General features: G+C 52.1%; 1 protein-coding gene across 1 annotated transcript; it reads left to right on the top strand.

Moving 5' to 3' along the window:
* The first annotated feature begins 251 nt into the window (after positions 1-251).
* Positions 252-11,115, top strand: LOC105467310 (transmembrane protein 187). Its single transcript, XM_011716781.2, has 2 exons — positions 252-472; positions 9,788-11,115. Exon 2 carries the CDS (start codon positions 9,992-9,994, stop codon positions 10,775-10,777), a length of 786 nt encoding a protein of 261 aa, XP_011715083.1. The 5' UTR covers positions 252-472; positions 9,788-9,991; the 3' UTR covers positions 10,778-11,115.
* Positions 11,116-11,418: the final 303 nt, after the last annotated feature.

The following is an 11,418-nucleotide window of genomic DNA, read 5'->3' as shown; positions in this document are numbered from 1 at the left end:
ACACACAGCAGTCGCAGGAGGCTGCCCGAGGCACGCCGCGGGGGAGCCGGGGGCGGGGCTAGAGTGGGAGGCGACGCAGCCGAGCGCCGGTGCCCGGGGGTGGAGCCTCTGCCCGCTCCCAGGCCGCCGGTCCCGCCCTCGGGCGCCACCACCTCCGCCCGAGCCGCAGCAAAATGAGCCGGGCCGCGCGCCCCAGACCGCCGCGCGCTCGGCCGCCCCCACCGCCGAGAAGCCCACAGTCGGGCCGGTGGCGCCCGAGCCGGGCGGGCGGGCGGGCGGGCGAGCGCGGGAGGCGCCCGCATCACCTCGCGTCACCTCGCCCCGCCCGCTTCCCAGGCCCCGAGTCCCGCCCTGCGCGCAGGCGCAGCGGCGCTGCTTGGGTCCGCCCTTTTCGGAGATTTGAATTTTCCCCAGCGAGGCGAGTGAGGCGAAATACCCGTATGGTGATCGCTGGCTTTTTCGCGCCAATACTGTAAGTGCTTACCGCAGCCCCGGGAGGTGGGTCCCAGCTTCGCCCCCACGTTCCGCCGCCTCCAGGAGGCCGCCCGGGCGCGGCGGCGGCGGCGGCGGCGGCGGCGGCATCTTCTCTGCCACGCGCAGGCCGCCGCGCGGGGACCCAAGCTGCTGCCCGCGAGCGGCAGTCGCCAGTAGAATTGGACAGACAGGTCCTGTAAGAGCCTGTGGCTTTTGTTGTAAACGTCTAGAGGTTCAATTAAATTACAAGATCTACCAGATCTACCGGCGAGCAGAATTATTACTTTGAAGTTACTGAAGTTATGCGTCCTGCTGGAAGACCTTGTAATTTAATGCGTTAGTAAAGAAGCACATATCACCGTCTCACACATTTTCAACAATATTTTTAAAGTCGCCTGTCAACATATTACATGAATTTTGTAATCCTCTGTGTTTTAGTTCATGCAGTTGGAAGTATCCATTTGAGAAGGGACAAAGAGAAGAATTCCTGCTTGTCTGGCTGTGCCACCACCTGCTCTTTGTGACCTTGGATAGTTACCTCACTTCTATGTCCCCAAGTCCCCCACCCATGTAAATAAGAAAACTAAGGCTTGACGCGTTGGCTCATGCCTGTAATCCCAACACTTTGGAAGGATGAGGTGGGAGGATCGCTTGAGCCTAGCCGGGGCAACATAGCGAGACCCGGAAGCATGGTGGCACACGCCTGTGGTCCCAGTTACTTGGGACGCTGAAGTGAGAGGATGGCTTGAGCCAGGGAGTTCAAGGCTGCAGTGAGCTGAGATCGCGCCACTGCTCTAGCCTGGGCGACAGAGCAAGACCCTGTCTCAAAAAAAAAAAAAAACACACACACACACACACACACAAACAGCTGCTGGTTTCCAAGAGCCTTGCCTGGAATCAGTCCAGAAGCCAAATAATGTTAATTGATGTCCCTTTATCCACAGAATGCAAGGAAGGTCATCCGGGGGGGACATAACTAACCATAAATGCTAAAGGCCTGGAGGTGACAGTGCCTGCTGTTTAAATGTGTGCGGGAGAGTCTGGGGCCTTTAGCCAGGAGATTGTCAGGCTTTCCAGGGCTTCCCTGAAAGACCCCAGACCCAGGGGCCAGTGCTGTTGAGGTGTTGGCCTTCCCGTGCCAGGAGCTGGGGGAAGCTGTGATGAGATTTGAGTGTCACATAATAAGGATCATAGCAATTCAAAGGTACAGGGAAGCTAGGCTATAAGGTAACCAGCTCGGTTTTCCTGGGGGTCTTGGACAGGTGCTTTGATTACATTGTCACTGTCAGCCTGTATCCCGGGTCAGGTAGACTGAACCCCTGCAGCCGGAAAGAGGAGTTGCTTTCCATGTCTTTCCTGGAGTTCCTCCTTGATCAAGTTGACAGTGTTTGACTCCTGTTCCAGCTCTCCGCCCTGCTTGCTGGCAGGCAGGAGGGTCAGGCTAGCACTGGTGCCATGGAGCCCTAGGTGGGTGCAGGGAAGGACCTGTAGACATCAGGCGGGGCCTCAGCTGGTGTCTCGGCTGGAGTCAGGAGCTGAATGGGGAAGTGCCTGAGAGGAAATAACAGCTGAGTCAAGGGCAGTGGCCAGGCGCAGTGAGCAAAGGGCTTTCAGGACAGAGCTGGGCCTGAGGAGCTCACAGGGCTGGATGGGGATGGCACTTTAAGTCTGGCCAAGACTTTGGGACATGATCCAGGGCGTGGAATGGGAAGCTGGTCATGGAAGGGTGGAAAGCCAGGGCAGACATGATCCCATCCAGGACTGCTCAGCAAAGATGCTGGGGCTGCTGTGTGCACACCCCTGGACCCAGAGGCTTTTTTGACTGGGAGGAGGGTGCAGGAGGAGTTCGGGTGCTCCATGCTGAGATGGCAGGCTTTTTTTTTTTTTTTTTTTTTTTTTTGAGACGGAGTCTCGCTCTGTCACCCGGGCTGGAGTGCAGTGGCCGGATCTCAGCTCACTACAAGCTCCATCTCCCGGGTTCACGCCATTCTCCTGCCTCAGCCTCCCGAGTAGCTGGGACTACAGGCGCCCACCACCTCACCCGGCTAGTTTTTTGTATTTTTTAGTAGAGATGGGGTTTCACCGTGTTCGCCAGGATAGTCTCGATCTCCTGACCTCGTGATCCACCCGTCTCGGCCTCCCAAAGTGCTGGGATTACAGGCTTGAGCCACCGCGCCCGGCAAGATGGCAGGCTTGTGTGAAGCAAGGACAAATGGAGTAATAGTGAGGGCTGTGGTTCCTATGTGGCAAGACCATGCTTCAGAGGGCAGTGGGCCACCCACATGCAAGCCTGGTGGTCCTCCTTAGCAACGGAACTCCAAGGCAAGAAGACTGAGAATGAGGCCCAGGAGGATGCAGGTGGGCCCCAGGACCTGCCTGAGAAGTGAAATAGCAAACAGGACTGGTAAAAGGGAGCAGAGGTGCTGGCTTTGTACTTTAATTGAATTGAAATTGAGCAGGGCTTCACTGGGCACCTGAGGAAGAGCAAGGAATCAGACCCTTTCCCACCCATTTGGGGCCTAAATTGCAGTAGGGCAGATGGACATTGCACCTCAAAACTAAACAGTGCTTGTCACATGAATCGTTTGCAAATATTTTCTCCTATATTGTCTCTTCATTGTTGATTGCTTCTGTGCTGTGCAAAAGCTTTTTACTTTAATCTACTCCCATTTGTCTGTTTTCGTTTTTGTTGCCCATGATTTTGGGGTCTTAGCCATAAAATCTTTCCCCAGACCCATATCCTGGAGCATTTCCCCATTTTCTCCTAGTAGTTTTATTTTATGTATTTATTTATTTATTTACTTATTTTTGAGACAGAGTCTCACTCTGAAACCCAGGCTGGAGTACAGTGGCACAGTCTCGGCTCACTGCAACCTCAGTCTCCTGGGATCAAGCGATTCTCCTGCCTCAGCCTCCCAAGTAGCTGGGATTACAGGCGCCTGCCACCACCCCGGCTGATTTTTATACTTTTAATAGAGATGGAGTTTCACCATGTTGGACAGTCTGGTCTGGAACTCCTGACCTCAGGTGATCCGCCCGCCTCAGCCTCCCAATGTGCTGGGGTTACAGGTGTGAGCCACCACACCCAATTTTTTTTTTTTTTTTTTAAGGCAGAGTCTTGCTCTGTTGCCCAGGCTGGAGTGCAGTGGTGTGATCTCGGCTCACTGCAGCCTCCTCCTCCTGGGTTCAGGCATTTCTCCTACTTCAGCCCCCCCGAGTAACTGGTATTACAGACGTGTGCCACCTCGCCCAGCTATTTTTTGTATTTTTAGTAGAGATGGGGTTGCACTGTGTTGGCCAGGCTGGTCTAGAACTCCTGACCTTAAGTGATCTGCCCGCCTTGACCTCCCAAAGTGCTGGGATTACAGGTGTGAGCCACTGCAGTGGCCTCTTCTAGTAGCTTTCTAGTTTGAGGTCTTACATTGAAGTCTTTAATCCGTTTTGAGTTGGTTATTGTGTGTGGTGAGAGATGGGGTCTAGTTTTCATTCTTCTTCACATGCTTATCCAGTTTGCCCAGTGCCATTTATTGAAAAGACTGTCCTTTCCCCAATATAGGTTATTCGTGCCTTTGTACTACTTATAATAGCTAAGATATGGAAGCAATCTAAGTGTCCATCAGTAGATTGATATGTAAAGAAAATGTGGTATATACACATGATGGAATATTATTGAGCCATTTAAAAATAAACTGTTGGCAGGCGTGGTGTTTCAAGCCTGTAATCCCAGCACTTTGGGAGGCCGAGGCGGGCAGATCACCTGAGATCAGGAGTTCGAGACCAGCCTGGCCAACATGGTGAAACCCCATCTCTACTAAAATACAAAAATTAGCCAGGTGTGGTGGCAGGCGCCTATAATCCCAGCTACTCAGGAGGCTAAGGCAGGAGAATTGCTTGAACCCGGGAGGCGGAGGCTGAGGTGAGCCGAGACTGTGGCACTGCACTCCAGCCTGGGTGACAGAGTGAAACCCTGTCTCAGGAAAAAAAAAAAAAAAAACTATTGGCTGGGTGCAGTAACTCACGCCTGTAATCCCAGCACTTTGGGAGGCCAAGGTGACAGGATCGCTTGAGCCTAGGAGTTTGAGACCAGCCTGGGCAATATAGCAAGACCCTATCTTTCAAAAAAAATTTAAAAATTTGCCAGGCATGGTAACATGCCTGTGGTCCCAGCTACCTGGCAGGCTGAAGCCAGAGGACCACATGAGCCTGGGAGGTGGAGGCTGCAGTGAGCTGCAATCACACCACTGCACTTAGCCTGGGAGACAGAGCGAGACCCTGTCTCAAAGAAATAAACTGATAAGATAAATCTTGTTATTTGTGGCAACATGGATGAGCCTAGAGGACGTTATGTTAGGTGAAAGAAGCCAGGAACAGAAAGATAAATATTTTATGTACTAATTCTTATGTAAAATATTTAAAAAATCAAGCTCATGGAAATAGAAGCATAGTGGGTGTCAGAAGCTGGAAAGATTAGAGAGTAGGGAAAGATTCGGAGGAGTCGGATAACAAATACAAAATTCCAGCTTCATAGCATGAATGGATCCTGCTGTTCTGCACTGTAGGGTGAGCCCTGTTAACTGTAATTTCTTGTGTATTTTCAAAAGACTATAAGAAAGGATTTGGAATGTTCCCAACACAAAGAAATGATAAATGTTCCAGGTGATGGATATGCTAAGTACCTTGTTTGATCATTATACATTATATACATGTATCAAAATGTCATTCTATATGCTATTAAAAATAATAAAATAGGCTGGGTACAGTGGTTCGTGCCTGTAATCCCAGCACTTCGGGAGGCTGAGGTCGGTGGATCAGTTGAGGTCAGGAGTTCAAGACCACCCCAGCCAATATGGCGAAATCTCATCTCTACTAAAATACAAAAATTAGCTGGGTCTGATGACTCCCGCCTGTAGTTCCCGCTACTTGGGAGGCTGAGGCAGGAGAATCACTTGAACCTGGGAGGCGGAGGTTGCAGTGAGCCGAGATCCTGTCACTGCACTCCAGCCTGCCCCACAGAGCGAGACTCTGTCCCAAAAAATAAATAAAATAGGCCAGGTGTGGTGGCTCATACCTGTCATCCCAGCACTTAGGGAGGCCGGGGCAGGTGAATCACAAGGTCAGGAGTTCGAGACCAGCCTGGTCAACGTGGTGAAACCATGTCTCTACTAAAAAAAAAAATACAAAAAGTTAGCTGGGCGTGGTGGCGGGTGCCTGTAATCCCAGCTACTCAGGAGGCTAAGGCAGGAGAATCCCTTGAAAACGGGAGGTGGAGGTTGCAGTGAGGCAAGATCATACCACTCCAGCCTGGGCAACAGTGCAGACAGTACAAGACTGCGTCTGAATAAAAAATAAAATAGGCCAGGCACAGTGGCTCATGCCTGTGATCCCAGCACTTTGGGAGGCCGAGGCAGGTAGATCACGAGGTCAGGAGTTGAAGACCAGCCTGCCCAAGATGGTGAAACCCCGTCTCTACTAAAAATACAAACATTAGCCGGGCTAATTTTAGCTGTAATCCCAGCTACTCAGGAGGCTGAGGCAGGAGAATCACTTGAACCCAGGAGGCGGAGGTTACACTGAGCCAAGACCACACACCTGGGCAACAGAGCAAGAGTCTGTCTCAAAAAACAAAACAAAATAAAATAAAGTAATAATAAAATAGTGCTAAGTGGTCTACATATACAGATACCTTTTTTTTTTTTTTTTGGAAACGGAGTCTCATTCTGTGGTCCAGGCTGGAGTGTAGTGGCATGATCTCAGCTCACTGCAACCTCTGCCTCCCGGGGTTTGAGCGATTCTCCTGCCTCAGCCTCCCAAGTAGCTGGAACTACAGGTGCAAGCCATCATGCCTGGCTAATTTTTGTATTTTAATAGAGATGGGGTTTTGCCATATTGGCCAGGGTGGTCTTGAACTCCTGACCTCAACTGATTGATCCACCTCAGCCACCCAAAGTGCTGGGATTACAGGCGTGAGCCACTGTGCCTGGCCCCCTTTTTTTTTTTTTTTTTTTGGAGAAGGAGTTTCACTCTTGTTGCCCAGGCTGGAGTGCAGTGGCACGATCTTGGCTCACTGCAACCTCTGCCTCCCGGGCTCAAGCAATTCTCCTGCCTCAGCCTCCTGAGTACCTGGGATTACAGGCGTGTGCCACCACGCCCAGCTAATTGTTTTATTTTTTGAGATGAAGTCTTGCTCTGTCGCCCAGGCTGGAGTGCAGTGGCACAATCTCGGCTCACTGCAACCTCCGCCTCCTGGGTTCAAGCGATTCTCCTGTCTCAGCCTCCTGCGTAGTTGGGATTACAGGCGTGTGCCACCACGCCTGGCTAATTTTTTGTTTTGTTTTGTTTTGCTTTTTGAGATGAAGTCTCACGGTGTCGCCCAGGCTGGAGTGCAATGGCACAATCTTGGCTCACTGTAACCTCTGCCTCCTGAATTCAAGCAATTCTCCCGTCTCAGCCTCCCAAGTAGCTAGGATTACAGGCACGCGCCACCACGCCTGGTTACTTTTTCTGTATTTTTGTAGAGACAGGGTTTCATCATGTTGGCCAGACTGGTCTGGAACTCCTGATCTCAAGTGATCTGCCTGCCTCAGCCTCCCAAAGTGTTGGGGTTACAGGCATGAGCCACTGTGCCCGGCTTATTTTTTTGTATTTTTGGTAGAGACAGGGTTTCACCACGTTGGCTAGGCTGGTCTCAAACTCCTGACCTCAGATGATCCATCCACCTCGGCCTCCCAAAGTGGTAGAATTATAGGATTATACGTGTGAGCCACTACGCCTGGCTTTTTTTTTTTTCTGAGATAGGGTCTTGTTCTGTGGCCCAGGCTGGAGTGCAGTGGCATGATCATAGCTCGCTGCAGCCTCCACCTCCTGGGCTTAAGTGATCCTCCTGCCTCAGCCTCCTGAGGAGCTGGGACTATAGGTGCACCACCATGCCTAGCTAATTTTTATTTTATTTTTTAAATTTAATTTTATGTATTTTGTGTAGAGACAGGGTCTCACTTTGTTGCCCAGGCTGGTCTCAAACTCCTGGACTCAAGCAATCCTCTCACCTTGGCCTTCCAAATTGCTGGGATTATAGATGTGAGCCACCATGCCCAGCTACATATGCTTTTTGGCGTATAACAGGGTAATGTCCAGATAAACCCATCATAAGTTGAAAACATTGGAACTGGACTTTCAACTTAAGAGGGGTTTAGCTGGGTGCAGTGGCTCATTCCTGTAATCTCAGGACTTTGGGAGGCTGAGGCAGGAGGATCACTTGAGGCCAAGAGTTCGACACCAGGCTGGGCAACATAGTAAGACCCTGTCTCTACAAATTTTTTAATTTTTATTTATTATTATTATATTATTATTATTATTTTGAGATGGAGTCACGCTCTGTCGCCCAGGCTGGAGTGCAGTGGCGAGATCTCAGCTCACTGCAAGCTCCACCTCCAGGATTCACGCCATTCTCCTGCCTCAGCCTCCCGAGTACCTGGGACTACAGGCACCCGCTGCCACGCCCGGCTAATTTTTTGTATTTTTAGTAGAGATGGGGTTTCATCCTGTTAGCCAGGATGGTCTTGATCTCCTGACCTCGTGATCTGCCCGCCTCAGCCTCCCAAAGTGCTGGGATTACAGGCATGAGCCACCATGCCTGGCCCCAAAAATTTTTTCACAAAAATTAGCAGGGCAAGGTGGTGGTATACACCTGGTCCCAACTACTTGGGAGGCTGAGACAGGAGGATAGCTTGGGCCCAGGAGGTAGAGGCTGCAGTGAGCTATGATTGTGCCACTGCACTCCAACCTGGGCAACAGAGCAAGACCTCCATGTCTAAATAAAAATACCCAGGCCATGGCACCAGAAAGCAAGGAAGAAGCCACGTGGAAGCCCTCCTGGTGCTTCTTCAGGGAGGCCAGCAGAGAGCACCTGGGGCCGGGAGGCGGCATGCCTGGGTTTCTGCTCCTCCTCACTGTAACTTTCAGCCAAGTCAAACTTCTAGAGTTTCAGTTTCTTTATCTGTGAAATGACGGGGCTGGCACAGATGGTTTCTAAGATCCCTCCCAGGCCTGGAACTTCTAAGCCGTTAGGTCAAAGATGAGCTAACTGTGCTGGGCGCGGTGGCTCATGCCTGTGAATCCCAGCACTTTGGGAGACTGAGGCGGGTGGATCACTTGAGGTCAGGAGTTCAAGACCAGCCTGGCCAACGTCGTGAAACCCCATCTCTACTGAAAATAGGAAAGTTAGCTGGGCATGGTGGTGCGTGCCTGTAATCACAGCTACTAGGGAGGCTGAGGCAGGAGAATCACCTGAACCTGGGAGGTGAAGGTTGCAGGGAGCCAAGATTGTGCCACTGCACTCTAGCCTGGGCAACAGAATGAGACTCCGTCTCAAAAAAAAAAAAAACAAAAAAAAAAAGGTGCGCAAACCGAGGCCCAAGACAGTTAAGGTACAAGATCACATGGTTAGTCGGTGGGAGAGCCAGGGTTTGAACAGTCTGGCATCAGCTGACCAGGAACTGGAGCCCACCGTTCTTTCTCCCTGAACCCGCCTGCCTGCCCACCCTCTTGAGTGCCAAATTTATTAATATGGAAGGGAGAAGAGCTTTAATGATTGGAGTCATTTTCAGAGCATTAAAGCTGTTCTCCCTTCCATATTAATGTGTTTCTCAGCTACTAGGCTCACTCACAGCACCACTGGTCCCAAAGCAGTTGACAGTCAGTGATAATTAAATTGTCTCTCTGGTTCTGTGACTGAAGGAGACGGAAGGCTTTATGGTGGCCTGAGAAAAGCAGGTGATTTGGGGCTTGGCACTTCAGGAGAGGGCAGGTGAGTGAGCCAGGGAAGCTGGCCTGGGAGGCCTACAGGTCACCCCCTTGCTTCCCGGCCTGGTGCTTGAGTGGCAGACGGTGAATTCTTCTCCTCCTCCCTCCCCCACCTCGTGTCAGAGGCCAGAGCTTGGGCTCCATCTAATGGTCTCTGGTTCAACTGGGTATTTGGTGAAAAGGGCTTCGGGGCTGGAGACATCCACTTTTATAACACACTGGCATGGGAAGGCACGTTCTGAGTTGTAATGACAGAGCTAGGCAGGTCTTGTCTGTAGATGCAGTGGCTTTAAGGAAACTAGGACAAGGGGCAGGATTTTCTTAGGTGCCAGGAGAAAGGGGCGATAGAGGATTGTAGAGACCATGCGTGAGAGAGCCAGTGTGCAGTGGTTTCACTCTGATTTGCTTCTTCCCGTGAATATGGTTGGTAGCTCCTGAGGCCGGGAGTCAGGAACATGGAGGCGGTGCTGGGGACGGTTTCTTTTCTAACCACACTCCTTTTGTAACCACAAAGGAAAAAGGCAGAACGTTCCTCCGCTGGTGCCAGCCAATCAGCAGGACTCCTGCCTTCCGTCGGGGCAAGGTCGCAGCATCTGCCTCGGAAATCACGGGGCTTCTTCCTGCTGGCTCAGCTTGGAGGCCCAGAGTGTTCTGCAGAGGCTGCGTATTGAAGGCTGCTCTCTGAAGCTCCTGCCCCAGGTCAGGCCACCAGTTCCACATGAATCCGGAGTGGGGGCAGGCCTTCATGAACGTGGCCGTGGCCGGCGGCCTCTGTGCTGTGGCTGTGTTCACAGGCATTTTTGACAGCGTCTCCGTGCAAGTGGGCTATGAGGACTACGCCGAGGCGCCGGTGGCTGGTCTCCCTGCCTTCCTGGCCATGCCATTCAACTCACTGGTGAATGTGGCCTACACGCTACTAGGGCTATTCTGGCTGCACAGGGGCGGCGCGGTGGGGCCGGGTCCCCGCTACCTGAAGGATGTGTTCGCAGCCATGGCCCTGCTCTACGGCCCCGTGCAGTGGCTGCGCCTGTGGACGCAGTGGCACCGCACCGCCGTGCTGGACCAGTGGCTCACCCTGCCCATCTTTGCGTGGCCTGTCGCATGGTGCCTCTACCTAGACCACGGCTGGCGGCCCTGGCTGTTCCTCTCCCTTGAGTGCATCTCCCTGGCCAGTTACGGCCTCGCTCTGCTGCATCCCCGGGGCTTCGAGGTCGCACTGGGTGCTCACGTGGTGGCCGCTGTGGGGCAGGCGCTGCGCACCCACAGGCACTATGGCAGCACCACCTCGGCCACCTACTTAGCTTTGGGGGTGCTCTCTTGCCTGGGCTTTGTGGTCCTCAAGCTGTGTGACCATCAGCTCGCACGGTGGCATCTCTTCCAGCGCCTCACAGGCCACTTCTGGTCCAAGGTCTGTGACGTGCTCCAGTTCCACTTTGCATTTTTGTTTCTGACGCATTTCAACACTCACCCAAGATTCTGTCCCTCTGGCGGGAAGACGCATTGAACTGTGGGAAGAACCTGCTGAAAACCGACGACCCCCGGCATTGAAACAGACTCTGAGATGGTGCCAGTGTTGGGCATCCTACGTGTGATGATACGCACTGATCACACAGGACTGCCCTTTCCTGAGAAGCTACGGGCTTTGGTGTGGAGGGATGGAGTGCTGTGATCTCGACAACTTACTTTCAAAGACATAAAGCAAAGATCTTGGCATAAGGGATGTGGGTGTTCCTGATGTAATTCTCATAACTTTCCTGTAGTTTGAAATGTTTCCAAATAAATATTGGCAAGGGGAGTGGAAATGACACCAAGAAGCCCCTTGTGCTCATGGTTGGACAGAGAGCGATCGTCTGGAGTATCTTTGGGGTGTCAGCTGTGGGTGCGGACTGGCAGCAGCGAGGCAGGCCAGTCAGTGGGGTACCAGTGAGTGTCCTTAGAGGTGGCTGGATTCAGGGAGACTGAGCCACACTAAATACGTGCCCAGCAGACTGACGGGGAAATCACTTAATTACCTCCATGACATCTGTGACTGTTAACTGTAGGCAGGTCACGTGAGAGCCACATCACCTCAGATCATCTGTGGAACCAGGCAGGGTGTGTCCAGATGAGGAAACACACAAATGTCAAAAGCTGAACTCTCAACAG

Source organism: Macaca nemestrina, chromosome X (assembly GCF_043159975.1).
Source record: "Macaca nemestrina isolate mMacNem1 chromosome X, mMacNem.hap1, whole genome shotgun sequence".
In the NCBI taxonomy this organism is placed as follows: Eukaryota; Metazoa; Chordata; class Mammalia; order Primates; family Cercopithecidae; genus Macaca; species Macaca nemestrina.
Note: the sequence above shows the minus strand (reverse complement) of the source record. Positions and strands in the feature narration are given on the sequence as shown.